General features: G+C 42.1%; 2 protein-coding genes across 2 annotated transcripts; one reads left to right on the top strand and one right to left on the bottom strand.

Annotated features, from left to right (window-relative positions):
* Positions 1–13: 13 nt before the first annotated feature.
* On the top strand, positions 14–10,027 carry dnaja1 (DnaJ heat shock protein family (Hsp40) member A1). The gene is made up of 9 exons (XM_076294145.1): positions 14–115; positions 1,034–1,171; positions 2,914–3,106; positions 3,221–3,325; positions 3,944–4,171; positions 4,292–4,406; positions 4,690–4,805; positions 7,949–8,049; positions 8,318–10,027. The coding sequence occupies exons 2-9, from the start codon at positions 1,040–1,042 to the stop codon at positions 8,552–8,554; spliced, it is 1,227 nt and encodes a 408-aa protein (XP_076150260.1). The 5' UTR covers positions 14–115; positions 1,034–1,039; the 3' UTR covers positions 8,555–10,027.
* Positions 10,028–11,174: 1,147 nt separating this feature from the next.
* On the bottom strand, positions 11,175–19,551 carry LOC143134069 (WD40 repeat-containing protein SMU1-like). Its single transcript, XM_076294147.1, has 12 exons — positions 19,501–19,551; positions 18,841–19,051; positions 18,565–18,717; positions 18,294–18,404; positions 17,667–17,807; positions 16,408–16,527; positions 15,353–15,469; positions 14,881–15,008; positions 13,199–13,325; positions 12,883–13,050; positions 12,216–12,368; positions 11,175–11,809 (listed from the first exon to the last, which is right to left on the bottom strand). Exons 1-12 carry the CDS (start codon positions 19,527–19,529, stop codon positions 11,711–11,713), a joined length of 1,557 nt encoding a protein of 518 aa, XP_076150262.1. The 5' UTR covers positions 19,530–19,551; the 3' UTR covers positions 11,175–11,710.
* Between the last annotated feature and the right edge of the window lie 1,825 nt (positions 19,552–21,376).

Below are 21,376 nucleotides of genomic sequence, written 5' to 3'. Positions count from 1 at the left end.
AAATGACTTAACTTCCTCTTGGTGGGTCAGTCAGAAGAAGATTCTGGAAGTCTGTAGCCATAGCAACTGAATTACCGAGCTGAGTTGATTTCTAAACTGTATAAACGACTGTTAGGTATGGCTTTTTGTCTATATTTTACACGTGGACGGTTAAACATTTTGATTTGCTGATGAAGAGCGTTGGCTTGCTGTTCAGGCAGCTAAGCTAGTCATGGGATTAACGTTAGGCAATGAGTGTTGGCTAGCTAGCAAGACCGTGGGAGACGTGTTAACGTTATTTTTGTTGGTCAGCCCCTGAGCACATCGAATAAGTTAATGGTAACGTTAGTCATCGCTAGATCGCCATCGATACATCAACTTTCAATAAGACCTGATTTCATTTTTATGTATATACCACATGTATCCAATGCTAGCGTTAGTTGACGTGTGCTAACGTTATCAAGTTTACTGTTATCGACAGAAAAGTCATAAAATGATAGCGTGGACCCATGATCTGTAGCACTAAGTCATTGGTTCCTGGACTCACCTTATCAATTACGCTATTGGGTAATATCATAGACCGTATATATACAGTCTATGGGTAATATCAGCATCAACTAATGATGAGTTGACCTGCATTAACCCTAACAATTTAGCTTCAAAGTTGGCTAGCTAGACTAGCTCTATGTCAATAACGCGTTCTGTTTCAGTCATAAGTTACCCTCGGGACATTTTTACTGATGGGTCAATTTTGCACCATGGTTTGCCAAAAGACTGATGTCAATAATAGTACACTGTATATTGTCATGGGGACGGCTTACTTTGCAACCCTAACGTTGACGTTACCTCTTGTCAGAAAATGGAAGTTTAAGCAGTGTGTAGGGGATGTTGCAATATAGGCTACTTCGCTAAACGTTTTTACGGGTTAACGTCAGATTGTTCTTAATCTTCTGAGCACATGTACTATAGCAGTCTACTGTTACATCATGCCATATAGTTTGTAACGTTTTTGTCATTATTATTTATCTTAAACATCGTGCAAACAACTTTTTAGGCGAAGATGGTGAAGGAAACAGGGTTTTACGACATGTTGGGCGTAAAGCCCAATGCCACTCCAGAGGAGTTGAAGAAAGCCTATCGTAAACTGGCCTTGAAATACCATCCAGACAAGAACCCAACAGAAGGAGATAAGGTAAAACAATCTTATGCTCTGTTTTTTTGTAATGATGAGTTTGGTTATGATTTTCTATTTGCTGTGCATCAGTAGCCACGGTTTACAGTGTGGACAGTTTTTTTTTTGTCATTTCTATTAAACTATTCTGATTGAAAATAAAGTGCGGTCTGTTTACATGGGGTGCGTTCTATTTTGATCAGGTGCTTTCAAGCGCTTTAGAATCTTTGATCGGAATAGCCATTGTTGCCTACTTTTCCTTGAGAAGATACAGCAGTCAATCCGAATGACCATACATGGGTGTTCATTCAGAATAGGAGCGGACTACACCATCTCTTTCATTTCGATTAAAATTCTGATAGGATCAGCAGTTTTCATTCAGATTGAGGTGTTTATGTGACAACTTTTATTCCGATTGAGCCGTTATTCCGTTTCTAACCGGAATAGAAGTGTCCATGTAAACGTGGCTACTAGCTACGTTTTGTCCTGTACCATTATTTCAATGTTTCCCCCTTTTCCTTTAGCTTACGCTGCTAGTAGTTATCCATCAGAGCTCTCCAAAACAGATAATATTGCCATCTAGGAGGGAAATTTAGTTTATTAACAAGAATATTTTGAAAAGGTCGCTTTTAGTAATGTGGTAACGCTGTGAACACAAACCCATATGAAGGTTGGATAATATTACAATTGAACTCGATTCATAAGATATTATAAATGTTAACCAGATTGCAAATTATCTGTGATATGATTCTGTAAGCTTTATTTTGTGCTATTCAGTGTGACGTGATGTTTCCATCCTTAAAAAATGTGTGCATCTTTTTGGGATGGCAGGGTTAAGATAAAAAAAGGCAGTAGCTTTTTCACCAGAGAAGAGTGAGGAGGGTTGAGCAGAACAGACTTGGCTTGTAGTGGATGACGTCAGGAGTCACCTGTTTGGCTGTTTTCTCCCTTTGCTACATGTAGGGAAGGCTTGCCATGAGGCATGTCCTGACGAGGAGCATATTTTTGTGAAATGCATGACTGTCCTTAGATAAACACTTAAAGGAGAAGTTCGGTGTGAAATTGACCTTAGCTGTACTGAAAGATGTTGCCGAGTACTTACATGTGTCCAATAGGCACCTTCGCTCACCCCCTAGCATTCCGAATTACGCCGTTTTTAGCCAAGTAGCTGTGGGGGGCATAGCGTAGCCTATGCAGCTAAATCGCTATTTTTACACAATTAAAAAGGTTCCAAGACCCTCAGAAGTCTACCAATGCAGTGTGGAGTTACTTGGAACCTTTTTAATGGTGTAAAAATAGCGATTTAGTTGCATAGGCTACGCTATGCCCCCACAGCTACTCGGCTAAAAACGGCGTAATTTGGAATGCTAGGGGGTGAGCGAAGGTGCCTATTGGACACATGTGAGTACTCGGCAACATCTTTCAGTACAGCTAAGGTCAATTTCACACCGAACTTCTCCTTTAATGTCTGGCAGAGCTCCTTGAAAATCATTTCCTGAGATTGCTCCTCTTGGTCCTCCAGCTGCCCATTCAGCATCTGCCTCTCAAACCATACAGAGTGGCATTGGCAGGGCTGTAAACAGAGCTTTAGGAGCACGGAGGGGAGAGGTGTAATTTGATTGGCTGTTGATCTCAAACATTAAGCTTAAAACCTCTGACAAAACTGAATTGCAGACTTAATGTGAAGGACAGCCATATATTTTGGCAAATTTTAAAGTAACAGATCACAATAAAATAAAATCTTGTCTGTACTTCTCTTCTAGTTTAAGCAAATCTCCCAGGCGTATGAAGTACTCTCTGACCCCCAAAAGAGGGAGGTTTATAATCGTGGAGGTGAACAGGCTATCAAAGAGGGAGGCAACGGAGGGGGAGGAGGTGGTGGTGTCTTCAGGTCTCCCATGGACATCTTTGATATGTTCTTTGGTGGAGGGGGGCGAATGCACAGAGAAAAGAAAGGTTAGATACGTTTATGGCTTATACAAAGTAAAGAATAACTTACAGTATTGTATTTCCTTTGTTCTTTTTCACATAAACATATGCTGGTAAATTATTTTGTCTTTTTCTCTTAAGGGAAAAATATTGTCCACCAGCTTACAGTGTCTTTGGAGGAGCTATATAATGGAAGCACAAGGAAACTAGCTGTTCAGAAGAATGTCATCTGTGAAAGATGTGAAGGTATTGAACAACACGGATAGGAAACACACCCTATGATGTAATGTCCACACTTGTAGTATCCACTAGGGCTGCACAATTATCACAATCGCAATATGAACCAACGCAATTACCTAATCGCAAAAGCTACAAATAATCATGCACAGTTAATTTGATCACATTTCTTTCATATTCACTTTTATATGCATTTCATCCTCCTTGACTGCCACTTCTGGTTGGTGGATGTGCGTTGTGTGTGAGAGGCACAGAAATTCTGATTAGTGAGCTTCATAGTCGGTCGTGGGTGCTGTGCTTCTTGTGCACCAGGCGTGCTCACCAATCAGGGGTGGCACGAATTAAAGAGACATTTGGAATATTGAACTGAATTCATTGCCATTAAAAAATCGTATTGCATATCGCAATATCCGTCAGAAAAATCTCAATTAGAAATTTCCCCCATATCGTGCAGCCCTAGTATCCACATATAGGCCTAATATGTCACTCGGGTAATGTAGTACCCGCTAACTTCATTGCCTTCACCTTTTCGTCATCATGAGTCATAACACCGTCATTTAGGTCCTTGGATATTCAAAAGCACCTTTACAAAACATGCTCCTCTTTGCGTGTCCTTTCTTGTACTAGGGCGTGGGGGTAGGAAAGGAGCGCTGGAGGTGTGCCCCTCGTGCCGGGGAGCAGGCGTGCAGGTGCGGCTCCATCAGCTGGGCTTTGGCATGGTGCAGCAGCTGTCCACCGTGTGTGGCTCCTGTCAGGGCCAAGGTCAGCGCATGAGTCACCGAGATCGCTGTAAAACCTGTACAGGACGCAAGATTCTCCGCCAGAAGAAAATCTTGGAAGTCCACATCGATAAAGGTTGGGGGAGTTTTCCTCTTGTTAAGACTGTGTTTGGTTTGAGGAGAGAATCTAAATTAGGCTGATGGACATGTTTGTCATTCTCATCTTCTTATGTAAATGTGTGTGTGTTATTCGTAGGCATGAAAGATGGACAGAAGGTTGTGTTTCATGGAGAAGGTGACCAGGAACCAGGTTTGGAGCCAGGTGACATCATCATTGTATTGGACCAGAGGGAACACTCAGTGTTCACCAGGTGAATAAGAATGCAACGGCAACTCACAGAACACATTATGACGGTTACATGCGCATTCCTGCTGCTCGGGACCACCAGTGTAAGTCTCTGATGAGCATCAGCAGTTCAGAGTTATCCATTCACACACTGCTCTTCAGCATCATCTTGAGACTATAATGCAATTTTTATTTGTATTGTTAAAGTCGCTTTGGACAAAAGTGTCCGCTAAGAACCATAAACATCTGTCAGAGAGTTGACTCTTAGAGAGTTGATCACATTATTGCTGTTTGTGGTTTGCTCCTAGAAAAGGAGAGAACCTCATGATGACAATGGAGCTGCAGCTGGTGGAAGCTCTTTGTGGCTTCCAGAAACCTGTCCAGACATTGGACAACAGGACTCTACTCGTCACCTCCCATCCAGGTACTTTATAGCTAATACAACTCTACTGTTGTGTTGCAATAGGCCCCTTTCCATTACGAGTGTTTGGGGTAAAACCTAGGAGGCGGGAACTTGTCCAGTAACCTGCTCTCACACAGTCCTCTCAGTCCTTGTGTTTCCATTACAATTGAATGACCCTGGTCAAACTCGCCAGCCTCTGGAAGTTTGTTACAGGCCCATATGCAGCTTTTACTTCACGATCGCGAGACTAATTAGATGTTAAAATTTCAAAGCAGCTGCAGAAAATACTCTCCTCACACTAATACACCTTTGCTAAAGCTTTATTATCATTTACTTCCGTGCAGAGACAGTAACCTAAATATTCTTACTATCTAAATGAGTCTATCATATAAAAATAAAAATGTTTGAATCACCTATTTTACGCAAATAGGCATACGCTACCTTCAAATATAGTGAACTGAAGTCAATGGAGACCATACGCAAACTTTGAATAGCTGCACCAAATCAAATGTTACATTATAGGTTTCATTTTTACCATCGAAATTTAACCAGTTATGAAGCCTATTTTAACGGAAATTTGTTCATTCAGCGTAAGCTACCTCAACTCAGTCAGCTTAATTTAGCTCTAGCCTAACTGACTTCTGCCTTGCTTTTTTTTGTAAAGTGCTTATCGTCTTCCACTCACGCTTCGTTCAGGCTATGCACAGGCGGGTAGGCTGGGTGTAGGCTGAAGCCTTCCCATAGAAAATGGAGAGCATGTTTATTATGAACACACCACATCTCTTAAAACAGCCTAATCCTAGTGTCGTCCATAGATGAATACCACGAAATGATACATGAATACCACAAAATTATAAATTAATACCACGAAATTCTAATCAGTAAAAGCCTATTTTTAGCGGACATTTGTTCATCCAGTGTTGGCTACCTCAACTCAACAAGCTAACAGACTAACTTGTAATCAGTTTAGCTGTAACTGATGTCTGCAGGGTCGGACTGCGAGCAAAATTCGGCCCTGGCAATTTTCTCCAGGACCGGCCCACCACTGGACCGACGAGAGGACAGTACGGCGTAGAATGCAGGAGCTTGGATTTAGGTACTGTCCTCTCCGACGAATTGAGCAGGCTCGCGATTTTTGTTGCTGTCATTCCTAACTGCACATAGGCTGTAATCGTCTCGGCAGGGATATCCTGATATGCCTGGGCCGGCCTCGTGTGATACAAGGGGACTCTAGGGCCGCTACGGCCTCGTCTTGGACCGATCTGGCTGCCATCTTGCCGTCAACCAACCGCGTTTATTGATCTAAAGCTAAATCATGATCATGGTAGGCGCATTTAATTTGTCGTCACCAGAGCACCACCCACATACATCTCATTAACAATGCAGCTCATTTGCATGTTGTGAACTTGAAAATGAAAATCGAGAAATGGAAAATAAATCGCAAGCAGGTGTCAGTTTTCATTTTATTTATCATTTTGGCATACATTGTGCGCATTGTCAGGCAAAGGCAAAGTCAAAGTGAAGTTTGCATTTTCATTTTCCAACTAACATTTTCATTTTCATTTTTGGCAGTAATATACCAGAATGGTAATGAAAATGAAATGACAAATAAACGTTTTCAATTTATTTTTATTTTTGTCACAAATGTATCATGTTTATCAGGAAAATTAAAAGCCAAATGTATATATTTTATTTTATTTTTAAATTTGGCAGGATAATTGCACTGACACTTTGAAAATTAAATGGCAAAACGAGTTTTTCATTTTAATTTCACTGTTTTCATTTTAATTTTATTAATGGCAGGAAAAAACCCCCATATAACAAGGGAGTGCATGCTCTGTTGAATCACTGCCAGAGTGCTATACACACAGAGAGAGTGGCTACCATCATATCTACCCAAAGTGTGGCCCATCTCCTCTGTCAAGACAAGCCAGCTACCAGCCAAAGTCAGGCAGACAGAATAAGGAAAGGGACTGGGACAGTGTATTTTCATATAAAGAACATTTTTGTGTGAAGAGGGTGAGCCCTGGATGGCAGAGGTGGTGGCAAAATGTAATTATATGATATTTCCTGCGGGGGCGATAATCTCACTCCTTTTTGACCATACCTCTGTTTGCATCCCTGAAAAGGAAACACGCACAAACATTCCCGTTTCCGTAAAAATCAAGTTCCAGGCGCGGTAATGGAAACGGGACTATTGTTGGCCTTTAAAATAAGGCCTGTCTTTGCAGATTTTCCTCAAACTAGAACTTGGTTCTATAGATGGTGAACCATCTGAGCAATGGGCCTCATTCCCCAACCGTTCTTACGAAGAAATTTGTTCTTAAAACCCACTTACGCAGTTTTTACGAAGATTAGGGTATTCACCAAAATATAGAACAGAATCTACGAACACTCAAGAGCACTCTTACGCACATTTGAGAACTGACTTGTTTGTGCAAAATAAATGGTTATTGCATTTTCATCATATCTGCAGGTGTAAAATCTAATACAATTTAAATGACAAATATATATTTTATCATTTAGGATATTTTTTACTACATTTTTTACTAAAATACATTCCACTATTTTACAAAACATTCATGTATTTTAGAATAAATATTTAACACCAAATAACACTTTTTCACTTTTTATACTAGCTACTAAATATAACGACTCATTTACTGTTCAATTCCTGCAGCAGTGCTTTCACTTCAAAGCATTTGTCATATACGGTAATCAAATTGTCTTGCTCATGTATTACAATATACGGTCAAATGAAAGCTGGTGCCTCGGCCTCAATTTGTGTGCACACGGCCCTGCAGTATCATGCCCTTTTATCGGGATTGACAGGGCGTTTACCTATGCTAATTAAGAACAATTGGCACATCCCGTCAACTTAAGAAGAAATGGGATTCAGCATGATAAGAACAAAACTGTGAACTATTCTGAGGTTTAAGAACACTTTCGTGAATCGGCCTAAGAGTTTTCGTAAGACCTTCTTAAGAACACAGTTAAGAAAATTCTTAGGAAGATATGGGTCAATGAGGCCCAATGTCCTGATTTAGAAAATCTATGTGTGTGTATTTTCCTGACATCCATACATACCCTGACATCTGATTTCGTATTTCTGTTCAATAGAAGGAGCCCAAATAAAGTATGAATTACTTTGCTTTTTTTAACAGGAGAATTGATCAAGCCAGGTGATATAAAGTGTGTCTTGAATGAGGGAATGCCTTTGCACCGCCGACCTTTTGAGAAAGGCCGTCTTATCATCCACTTCACGGTGGGTGTTCTCTCAAACTTCCCTTTCTCCCTTAATTATGAAATCATGGTGGATCTGCTGTGTTTCCACTTTACCGATTTGGCCTAGACTTATTTTTGCCATTTCTCAACCAGTTGCTCTGCCCGAAATATAATTCAGAGTTTTAGTATCTCTGAACATGCAACATACTTTGTTTCCTGGCTTCTGATTGGTCAAATCTGATATTTGAGTATGCATAATTTGTCAATCAAGCCCAAATTGAGAATGACATCTCTTGCTCTTTTTCCAGGTTGTCTTTCCAGAGGAAAACTTCCTCCCTCCGAACAAGTTGAAGGAGCTTGAGCGTTACCTGCCCAGGAAAGAGGAGCCAGATGAGCCTGATGCCATGGACGACGACCTGTACATCTACGCTGACCTGGAGGACTGCGACCCGGCCCGGGAGCGCCAGCACCAGAGGCACTACTACTTTGTGGAGGACGACGACGACTTCCCCGCTGGCGGAGGGATGCAGTGCCAAACCTCCTAAGGTGCCTGGGTCTTCCCAACAGTCACAGCCCCTTGGCACATCTCCGTAATGTCCCCTCCATGAGTGTGATGGGCAGTGCGACCTGGAGGGTATGCCAACTCTATACCCCTACTTTACCCACACAACCCCACCCTCATAAAAACAACCCCATTTCAACATGCCGATGCCCTTTGATGCAGATGGCTCAGTGTAGCCTGCCAAATCAAGTCCGATGTTTTGCTGTGAGGAACTGAACTGAACCAAGACTTATTTCATGACACTGGACTGGCAAAGCCCTTCTTGAGTGAGTCGAGTTGTGGTGAATGATTACACATACTGTCACTGTGATTACGCCCATCTCTAAGGTTTCTTAATGATGATTTTAAGATCATGAAAAGAGATATAGCAGCTTTGTTGTTGCACCAAATACACATCAATGAAGTGTAAAAAAGTAATTACCCAGTTCTATTCCATTTTGAGGATTACATCCTCTCATCTTACATCTCAGTGATGGGAATAATATCAAGATAAATTAACAGACTGAATGTCACTTGGATGAAATAGTTGTGCTTGAACAACTGTCAGCACAACGCATGTTCAAAAACAAACAGATAATTCAGATTTGTCAACACCGGTTCAAGTGACCATCCCAGAAGAAATACTGTTGGGAAAAGGCAAAGTTGAAGACAGAGCAGTGTTTATAAGGCTGCTGATGTTTTTAATAGCCAAGATACTTTTTTTACGTCAAAAACCTTGATGTCAGTGCTCCACTTGCAATTGTCTTGCAGAAAAGGGCTTGGTGCCTATATGTGTTTGTTAAATGTTCCATGTCAGTGAAGTTCAAATCACAGGAGAGTTCTTCAGTCCGACAGTGATCGTCGTGCAGGCTTTGACATGTTGCATTTCTTTGCACAAGGTTTAACATTTAAAATGTGAATTGATTGATTTAGTTGATTTCATAAATTGTTTTCACAAATAATGCACAACGTGGTCAGTTGCCAAGTAGTTTTCACAATAGATGCTGATCCACTTCTAATTTCCTAAATGTCATAAAGTGATATAGGGTGCCACACCTTATGGACTGCTACTTTGAATTAAGTGATTGGTCTGGTCCCCCATATTATATTTATTTAAAGACACTGTTCAAAATTGGTTTGCCAGATATTCCATTTTCGATTTATAGGAGCTGACGTAATTTGGATGATTACCTCATTTAATTCGGTGTGCCTGCACTGAAGCCTTATGGTCTGTGGTTCCAATATTGCAATTCTCATTGCACCCGTCTGTCAGATCAAGAAAATGACAAACTTTTTAAAGTGGCTTCTTACTAAACGTATTGACACTTTAAATGCAGGACTGACTGATCTTTGTTTTGTTTTTTTATTCTAAAAAGTGTCTGTGTTGTGTCTATATGTACGTGGGTCAGTTCTATTAGGACCAATAAGTTATGCATTTAAATGTTTTTATTTATAATTAAATCAACCTCTGTTCATATCTGAGGCTTGAGAATATTTTGTGAAATCTCCTACATTCAAAGTGTGACTGTATCAGCAAATAGTTACACAACACTGCATACGCCCATTAGGAAACACAGGGATATGTGCCAAATGCTTACTTAGCTTCAAGCCTTTATTGAACCATGAACTTTTTACAGTATGGTAGACCTGAGACCTTGAAGTGTCTTTCTAATTTCCACTCAAGAGATCCAGAGATTCAAACACAATACAAACTGCAATGCCAGCAATTCTCCATGGTGAGTAAAAGAGTCTTGCAACAGACACAATACTCTACATGGTTCCTATTTAAAAGGAGTACATCACTGGAATCATACTCAGATATATTGGCATATACAAATAAAGTTACAAAGTTAACTGATCAAATGATGTACATACCAAGTGTATGCTCTCAGAGCATGTGAATGAACTTGGTGTATATAGTGATATTTGACAGGACAATAACATTTGCAAATGTATGGTAACACCCTTAAAGATCCCATGGAATCATTGGTGGCCATATTGCCTTTCTGCTTGTAAGATAGCATTGGCCCAAACATACTACAACTAGCAGTTGAAATACTCATGACTGGCAACTTACTCCTTCACTGAAACTATTCAGCAATGTAAGGCAACAAAATAAGAAATTAGAATTTCATATTTAAGACACTGAAGTGATACACTTTAACATCAACTGACTAAAACTACTCAGCAGACATAAAACACAGGCAGCAACACCACATTAAATATAGTACAGAACTATATAAAGAAGTATAGGTCACATATACAGATGATACCCATGCTGTACAGATACGGCATGCTGGTAAACTTCATGAGGTCAAGTGCTAGAACACACAGGCCCTTAGCATATCACTGCTCTCCACTCCCTCTGAGTGGAAAGTGACAAGGTTTTACTTCATCCCTGGTGTCAAGCAAGACCTCAAAATGTCATCACAGAAAACCACAGTATCCAACAGGAGACACTATTAGACACGGTGAAGCCCCTGACTGATATTCCGTGTCCATTTGCAGCTCTCTCTGTAGTTGACAACATAGCCAACTGGTAGTATTAAGCCGTTCACCTGAACCCCTAAGATTTTCGTAAAGGGCAGACTCATCACTGTAGAAATCAGCATGCATATTGCAGATACAGACAATATTTTGAAATCCCCATCAACACTAGTCAATTGTGTTTCTTACATGAGAAATCAGAAATCTGCCATAATTGACATGAAAGAAAATGAGTACAGTATAGATTGGCAATAATAGCGAGAAGCCTAATGCGTGTCCAGGTGACAGGATGAAGATTTCTAAAATGAAAGTCACAAGTTATGAACTATTACCATGTCATGTTAGTGATGAGTTTTTAGTGAAAGCCTGTGTACACATTTTACTCCATAAAGACCGCCCTGCACAGTCCAGCCCAGCTCTACATCATCCTGGTGTTCAGCCCTGGACCACAAGGGCCCTTAAAACGAGCTAGCTATTTTGAGGAGCAAATATTTGATCTCATTCATTTTCTCTAACTTTGAGTGATGCTTTTAAGATCTCAGAAACCCATTTGCTGTCGAAATATGACAGAAATAATGGCTTGAATACACAGGGGGTTCTCAAGGTCCAGAACTAAGACACTGCCCATCATGTAAGTACTGGGTTCACTCTCCATACAGCTCTGTGAAGCCATTTAGGGCCTCCACAGTTTCAGTAGGCCATCCTCACTGTAGGTAGCAAGTATGTCCTGATGAGGGTGATGAGTTATGCCGATCACGTCTTTATCGTGAACCTGTCAGAACACGAACATACATGTATATGTACACACACACACACACACACACAGAGAGAGAGAGAGAGAGAGAGATTAGACACATTCAAAAGGTTACTCCCTCACTAACAGAAGGCTGAACTAGGACAACTACAAAACAAATCTCTATAATGCACCGTAATCTCCATCTCAGAATAGCAGCCTTGTGTGATTCATGCATATCTGCCCCACTCGCCAACACCTCCTGCTAATTCATGCAAACTGCATATTCTAATGTATTCAAATCACATTCTTATCTACCAGAGAGCAAACTGCTAATAGAAACGAGCAATGGAGTGTGAGTGTGTGTGTGTGTGTGTGTGTGTGTGTGTGCAGGGGCTCCAATGTGTGTGGGCCATGTGCGTGCGGTGCTGCAGGGCCAGCGTACCGTGAGGCTGCTCTCCAGCCTGCCGGTGAGCGTGCTGAAGCAGTACAGCACCAGGTCCTCGCCCACACAGTAGACCCACTCGCCACGTGGAGACAACGTGCAGCACACAAAGTCCCCGCCTTCTCTTTTACCCGAGCTAAAACTCCTCACAATCTGGAGGGAGGGAGGGATGGGACAAGCAGAGGTATGAGAGAGGGATGGAAAGGTTGACTTGCTCTGGAGTATCTCTGCTGTGGGAGGTTTGTCTGGGGACTGTGAACGCCCACACCACTCTGTGCAACAGCAAAAATGTGTTTCTACCAACTGACTCCTGAGGGATACTCATGAGCTCTATTTTATTATATCTAATATTAGAAAACTAAAACCCACCAAGATATGATATAATTAATAAAAAACAATCTGAACCATTAAATATAAATGTCATTTTACAATACATATGATAGAATAGATAAGTGCTTTGGAAATAGTGTGTCTATGTTAAGTCTGAAATAAAATAAAACAATCCTTGCTGCGCTGCACTGTGACTGGTAAATATTTCATGTTCTGATTTCCTGTTTGCCCAAGGGTGGCGAGGGTCACCACGAGAGTATTAAATAGAAACACACCTGCCACCTCTATAAAACATTCAGCTATTTTAATCCTGGTGTCAGCCCTCCGAGTCTCTCACCTGTCCTTTCATGTTCATGATCACCACCGTGCTGGAGCGGTTACACACCACAAACTGCTCGGGGTTCTTGGGCAGCAGGAACATGTTGTTGACCATGACGTCTACTCCTGCGGACGAGCCTGGCGATTTGAATGTGCTGGTGCATTCGCAGGTCTTCACATTCCAAATCTGAGGAGAGCAAGTATGACTAACTTGAACTTCTGCACGGTCACGTTTTGTACATTTCGCTCAAAAGAGCTCACTTCAAGTGAAATAGAACACACTCAAGAGGCTATAACGGTAAGACGAATCCGATGGCCTAAGCTGGTCATCATACCTTGATGATGCCATCTGAGGACGCACTGATGATGTGGTTGCCATCCTTTGTAAATGATGCTTCACTGACAAAGGACGTGTGGCCCCTCAACTCCTTCAGCGTCTTGCCCGATTTCAGCAAATGAATCCTTTAAGAGAATGCATAGTGCCACACACCAGTTTAATATACTGCATATGTCGACAGCAACATACATTATCCTGTATTGAAGGCATGCAGGCAAAGATGGTATTTGCACATAAAGCAATATGAAAGTGAGTTGGACGGTTGCTATAGCAACATGTTTTACTATTCACCCACTGGAGTTTAGTCATCCCAAAATAAACTGCTAAACCAGAGTAACTGTGACCAAATATATTGGTTTAAATCACAGCAAACTGCAGTGACAGCTAAAATATACTGATCTTATCTTGACACTTGATTAACCACTGCTTTCGAGCTACTACCTCTAAACCAATCAGAATGTGCCACCACAATCTCCATAGTTTTACATGATGAAAATGAAAATATGAAAATGAGGGGGGCAGAATTTGTTTTTTGAAAAATAAACCAACAGGTTTAGAGAGGAAGACCCCATCTCTAAACACAGAGCAGTGGATCATTTGGAATAACCGGCAGTGACTGAATGAAATTCCAAAGCAGCTGAGTGCACATGAAGCCGGCAACGCTGGCACATGCTCCACGTGTCACACTATGCTGCGGGTGGCTCTGATTGAGTGTGAAGGAGTTCCTGTTTGTCAATAACAACCCCAGTGCTGCCTCTTTTGTGAGCTGCCTGGCATGGTGCAAAACATCTGCCTGCCACTGCTCTGGCACGCACACGCACACACACAGACAGGAAGCCCAGCATCATTATCCACTAGTGGTGCACGTGTCGCTCCACGCTACCCTCCCACACACGGCGCATGCCTTGCAGAAAAAGTCCTAGAGAGGAGAGGGGAGAGAGTGAGAGAGAATGAGAGAGAGGGGGAGGGGGGGGGAGGGTGACGAGGCTGCAGTATTCTGTCAGGAGTGTGTTTTCTCTCCTAATGTAAGTTGAATGAGCTTCGGTGCTAATCCTGGCTGAACTCGTTGATTGAGTTTGTCTTTCTCCGAGGTCTGGTAATGGTTTGTATAGATTAGGTATTTCGACAACACGTACAATAACCTTGTGTTTGATGAGCGACATCCCAAAAACCTCCAGCAGTGCCAAAGGCAGTCCGTCTGCGTTGGTTAGGCCTTTAGCTACGACTAATTGAACTCTCTTTCAACAGATTATTTACATTTGCCAATTGCCAGTACGCTGTTTGCCCTACCCCAAGAGAACTGTCTTTTCCAGCAACCATGAGATCCTTTGTTCAATTCATTAGCCCTTCCATATGACATATCTGCACCATAGGCTTCACCGTATAATGGAATATTAGTTACGCCACACAAAACCCAGGCCTCACCCACACATGCAGCTCAAATATCTGTACAGCTGCTGCTGCTGCACTGTGTCTGAAAAGAAATGAAGGACTACGCAGATGGACATGTAGATGAACAAGCGAGTCACACAGCGATAGATAGAGAACAATGGACCATTGACAGAGAGTTTATATTTGTCCTTAAACATTTGCTCATAAGGGTTCGAACTGAGAGAATAAGAAAGAGAGAGAATGACAGAGAAAGAGGGGGAGAGAAAGAGAGAGAACACTGTTTTTAACCTGATGGTCTGATCAAAAGAAGCACTGAGTAGTTGACCGTTGTCCTTGCAGAAGTTGAGACAAGTCACTCCTTTGCTGTGAGCGCGCTCAAATCTTCGCAGACACTGCCCGCTCTGAATCCTCCACACCTGCAGTCACATACCGCACCCACAAACACCAGAGCCAGAGCTAGTCAGTCAAATATTATACAGCAACACATAGCAGGGTATATATTCAACCTATGGAGATTGCACACACCACAAGTCACATCTTTGATCTGAACTTATTGTTGTGTTGATGTGTGTTCGAAACCTTATTTTAAAAGTATACTGGCGCCACAACTACTGTGATGAAATCACTAAAAGTACAAAGAAAAGTATCTAATTAAAGATAAATAAAGATAAACTAAAAAGCTGCCTTGAAACATTGTGATAAAATCTCAAAATGTGCTCATGTAATATTTTGACACAGAGATCAAAGTTTAGAGTCAGACCTTGATCTTGCCATCCTGTGCCCCAGACGCTAACATCTCAGAATCGTGGCTGAAGGCCAAACATAAGACTGCATCATCCATCATCATGAAGTTGTCCTGGGCCTGATACTTCAGATCCTGAGGAGGATGCAGAAACATACCAGTGAGTGTGTACACACACACACACACACACACACACACACACACACACACACACACACACACACACACATACCAGTGAGTGCACACACACACACACACACACACACATACACACACACAAAAGTTGCAAGACTCGTTAAAAAGATGAAATACAGTTCTACTGCTGATGATGTAATTATCTGAAATATTCTGGGCCTGGGAGAGAGGACATGAATCTGAAGTTGTAATTATCCACCATGACACTAATCTTCCATACAATCTGTACATCTGTGCTTTTTCCCGATTCAGTCAGCATTTACATTTACTCATATGCAAACATTTAGCTGTTTCATTGCCCAATAGCTTACTATTGTTCAGACCCACTAAGAGAAAATTACCACACACCAAATATAGCAGATTTTATTAGCAGAAGTATTAAATAAATGTTCAATTCACAGCTATTATTATGTTGTTGTGTGTGGTTCTTTTTGGGTTACGAAGGGAGGGGGGGGGGGGGGTTCTGTGAGAGTTCTGTTGAAAATGTTTGCGTGTAGTTAGCCACTAGGCTAGACTGTGAATTTGTGAGCACCCACAGCCTTTGAGAGGAGGAAAGTTAGGAGTGTTGCCGTTGACAGTGATTCTGCTGCTTACTCACATTGTACTGAAAAATATACTGTTCATGTTTTCTGTATGATATGGCATCTCTTTATGGCTTGTCCTTCCAAGTGTGTTAATGGTTACACAGTTAGTAAATTCTTTTTATTTTCCAATGTCCAATCCAGTAATTTTGACCAATATAGGACTGATACTGATCCTGAGTATTGGATCAGCTCATCCCTAACTATCTAAAACAGTTACTACCAGTATCTACTAGGCTACAGAAAAATAGATAAGATGGGTATAAGTCAATCTTTCCTGCTTCAAATACATCATACCTTCCGGATCTTTCCAGTTGTGAAGTTCCACACCTCAACAAAGCCGTCAACAGAACCGGTGATGAGATACTGACCATCAGGAGAGAACCGCGCGCACTCCACATGAGACTTTGGTCCAAACTACAACACACACACACACACACACACACACACACACACACACACACACACAATTCCAAAAAACAAAGATGACCATCATATATTCAAATAATAAACCAGCATGCAAACTGTCAACAGGCAATGTATAGAAACTTTCCCTTTGCGACCTGCCAGGCACTGTAGCAAGAGCACAGTATGCCTGGGGTGTCCTGAGGAGGTGATGCATAGGGAAGGTGATGAGATTTGAGGGACAGATGGGCTGCCTCTCCGCCACTCCCCGAGCTCTGAGCTCTGCATGAAGGGCACGCAGGGAAATCCATCAGCAGAGACCATTACTGGGGGTTGCAGCCACAGAAGCTGAGTAGAGCTGCTTTGGGCCAGAAAAGCAATTATCTTTCTGTTTGTGTATGCGGCTGCCGCCTATGTGCATGAGTTTGTGACTATTTATGCCTCTAAAACTTGCAACACAATGTATCTTTTCTACATTAAAATAGCAGCTTCAAATACAATTAGCTATAGGTCTTTCACCATGCTACATGCTACACTAACTTACAATATGGAGAATGGAGTCTCTGACATTGCCAATCGCCTGGTATTGCACTATATAATGTTGCTTTTGTGGGTATGAGTATGACCCTTTATGTCGGTTTAAGACAAAACTATGGAACACCCCCCTTAGAACAAATGGATATCCAGTATGTTGAAAATGGACGAGAATTCCTGCACCGTATCACCTTAAATGCTGTGTGGTGAAAAAAAAGGCCGCTGATGCCAAAAATATGATGTATTAAACTGAATAACATTTACACGCATGAAAAGGACAGCCAACCATGGATCTTTTCGTCTCCCTTGTTAGTCCTTTTCATGTGCAGTCCTTACGTTTTTATATTTGAAAACATTGTATTATATTATGTTATATTACTATATGACATTATATCATATTATATTATATTTAATCATATTGCATAATATTATATCAAATGTGATTATTAATTTCACATTCTTATATGCTGTGCTCATAGTCGCTGACATAGAAATACCTGTGAAGCGCTTTATGTCTCAGATAAACACTTTACCCTGCAGCAGGAGCAATCTGGATGCTTGGTGGTTGAAGCAGACATCCAGCCAGTGAATGACTCAGCTGGCGTTGGGTGGTTTACCTGAATGTGGCAAATGAGCTGTGCAGGGACGTGCTCCTCCTCGCTGTCCTTCACTCCGTTGCAGACAGTTCCATTGCACTGTGTCATGTCAATAGCCATGCCAGGATGCAGCGTGTCCTGAGTCTGCTGGTATTTCACGGACTGGGAGGGAGCAGAAGAAGAGAAGGGACGGGAAAAGGGAAGAGATCAACACCTGACTCCTGTACATCTACAACACAATCTACAAGAGTGCTTTTTATTTAAGCTAATCACACAACCATGTGCTAATCACAGTGAGGGGAGACAGAAAGACAAGGGGGTGGGGGTCTTTATGCTCTCTGGTGTGTTCTATGCTGTTCAAGAGGAAAATAACAGGACAACATAAAAGAAACATGCGGCATACTGTTTCAGTTATAAAAGACTGTTTTAGAAAGATTCTATTTTAAAGCTGATTGATTGCCTGTTGTGCAGTTAACCAATCACAATTGCTCCTAAAATTGGCATCATATCATACTATCTGATCTGCCTCAGTAACAATGAAATTACATTTCTGAATAAGGGTTTGAATGTGCATTAATCTTCTCCCTCTCTTATTCGACTTGGCAGTTTAACTTGAACTTGTATAGGTGAAGACATACTCACACGCACCTGTGAAAGAAGTCCCAAGAGGCGTGAGGGAGGGACCACGCTGACCTCTGCTGCCAAGGCGTGGGCAACTGCCATCCTCCTCTTCTCCTTGCTACTGCCATCTGGGTATGCCTGCAGGGACACAGAGGTCAGCACACGCCGCAGCAGTCCTCTGCATAACAACGCAGCACCAACAGGTTGTTCTGGTGCTCATGCAGATAAGCCTGGTGTTCCATGAGCCAGGCTGTATTCTGAAAGACTGCAGGGTAAATGACTCTTGCTCCACTCTCACCTCCTGAGGGTCAAAGTACGGACGTGTTAAAAGGTTCTCCAGGTGGACATATCTGTCCGGCTCTGTCTGTTTCAGGTAAATCATGGGGTCTGTTTGCCACAGCATTGACCGGGCTGCTCCAACTTCTTTCAGCTCGATAAGTTCCAAAACCACCTGTAGAATAAAGATAGGGAACAGATTCAACATCACTATGCATCGATACACCAGATCACTACAGTGTTAGTTTATGTCAAGACTCTCAAAGCAATAAATTCGGGTCATGCGATGACCTTTTACCTGCTCATACAAGTCAATGAGAATTTTGCAGGGTAGCTTGAGATGCTGGATAGCCAGTAACACTGCATCCCAGTGGCCGTTGTTTATGTCTGAGATGAAGCTATCAATGCTATCCACTGTGTGAAGGTATACAGTACTCTCCTCCTGCAGCGTAGCCAGCGTGCGGTGCAGGTTGTTCTCTTTCAGGTATTGCATGATTAGACGGACGACGCTGATGAAAAACAACCAGTTAAAACGACCCATCATGCTGATCATCACATTTTTGTCATTATTACTTGACAATAGTCATCGATATCTACTTGTCATGACAAAGATAGATATACAGAGAGAAAACAGGAATTTTAAACTGTTATTTGGATCACCATATCTCTCAAAAATAAGATGCAGGAGAAAGTTTTGTTATCTTTCAGCGAGGACTGCACTGAAAAATTCAATTGAAGTCACCAGGATCGCATCAGATATGGCATAGCTCAGGCTTTCCACTTAACGAAACCATAATTACACTGTCTAATAGGCAAACGCGGTTGACTCATTGCAGAAGTCCCTATAAAACATTGCAACATCTACTACACAGCGTTTATTAACTTAAAATTCGTGAAATAATCATTAATCAGATCTTTCACCATCAATAAACACACTTAATATCTAAATTAAACTTACTCCGTCGTTTCAACATCATCAAGGGACATTGTAGGAAGTCCTCGTCGCAGGCAGTGTCGGAGTTCTTAACTGGAGTGATGCGCAAGAAGGTGGTTCTGCCTTCTGTTGATAGCCTACTCAGACACGTGAACAGTGCATTGCTGTGACCGCCCAATACACGTGTTCTAGTGTTTAGCGTTTTGCGTAGACCCCTTAACTCAGCCTCCTTCAGTGCGGAATGGTCTTTTTCTTTTGTGTGATAGACTGTGTTAACTTGTCAGGCACATGGACCGACACAGGGACATGTTCGGGCAATGTTGCATTATGTGATGGTTGCTGGAATTGTATCAGCACAATTTCCTGCACGCCTAAATAATGTAAAATCCGATCACTAAATGGCAAAAACGTCTTTAGAAAATCACAATAGTATAATGACTTTTAAACTCCATTGTGCTGTGCGCAGCGCTATGTGTTGCATGCCCAGTGGTCTGCAGTCATTTCTGAAGGATGTGCCTTACGCATACGCTTATCGGTACACGGTTAAATTTCATCAATGAATTGCTAAATTGCTGCGACTTCAATTGAGTCATACAAATATAATGTGTAGGTTTATTTCATCTGATGGCCAATAATGTCTTTACACGTTTAACCAGTGTGCCTTCATTATGATGCTGGACACAAAACGATAATCGACTAGTGGGCTGAGCTCCCAGGGCGAGCCTGATAGGTTCATGGCTCCCGAGTTGAAAGCATGCTATTGCCAATGACACCATATAATGCTTTTCACAAATATCAACATCACCATTCTAATAATAAACATGAAGTGATTTGGAATTATAAGAAGCAATCTCTTTTTATATAATTATTAGAAGCCACATCTCTGATATCAAATGACACAGATGTTTATTTGCTGTAAATAAATGAAACATAATCACAGAGCCACTAGCTATCAATAAGGAATTAAAACAGGGTCTAATTAATTATTTTCTGTTCAGACAAGCAGATCTGACTGGCCTTGTTTTGGTGAGGGAGCATGATTTAGCAACATAGGCAGTAGATGGACGAGTAATGGCTTTGCGTTCCTCTGGTGGGATGTTGTGGCACACAATGTACCCATTCTTACCCAAAGACAAAACGTGGCCCTCTGGCAGCTGGCATGCAGGGCAAGGTTGGACCTCGTGCTTCCTATAGGTGCTGCGGTAGGTTGTGTCACGCTCCAGAGCACACGGGCTCAGCGTTCTCTGGACTGGCTTAAAGCTAGCAATTTTATCTCTCTTTTTTGGTGTGAATTCGGCACGGAAGGTAGTGGTGCCCTCAAAGGCAGACAAAGGTGGACGTGTAGGTATAGGCTTCAGGGACTTGCCCCTCTTTGCTCCCTCCCAGGCCCTGTAATGGTCTTGTGTTGCGGAGCAAGCCTCAAAGGGCTCCCCCTTGCTCCAGGCTTTAATACTGGGGCGTGCTGTTGTTGCAGGATGGCCTGGAGCTCCACTGAAGTCCATGTGGGCGGTGGACATGAGCTCCATGTTGCCCTCTGGTGGGGAGTACTCTGCTGCTTTGTGAACACTGGTGACAGGTCTGACCGGCCACACCTGGAATCTGTCCTGACACTCACTTTTCCCCTCAAAAGGTGTCGACCTGGGCTCCCAAGTGGCCTTGACTTTGCAGGACTGAACTGCTGATGATCTGTCACCCTTGTAATCTTGACGATGGGTAGATATGGCTTGGAACGGGGCACTGCTGGGCTTGTAGGGGATCTTTGGCTTTGGGGGAATCCACTCAACCGGATGTCGGATGTACATCTGGCAATAGACACTTTTGCCCTCAAATGGAAGAGACTCCATCGGTTTCTGTTCAGGTTTGAAGCTCTTACGTGTGCTGGGCTCAGTCTTGTGGCAGT

The sequence above is a fragment of the Alosa pseudoharengus genome, unplaced genomic scaffold, assembly GCF_046254945.1.
Source record: "Alosa pseudoharengus isolate Yale_2024_CS ecotype anadromous, Long Island Sound unplaced genomic scaffold, YU_APseudo_1.1 YU_APseudo_1.1_scf_2, whole genome shotgun sequence".
Classification (NCBI taxonomy): domain Eukaryota; kingdom Metazoa; phylum Chordata; class Actinopteri; order Clupeiformes; family Clupeidae; genus Alosa; species Alosa pseudoharengus.
This window is presented reverse-complemented; position numbering and strand designations above follow the sequence as displayed.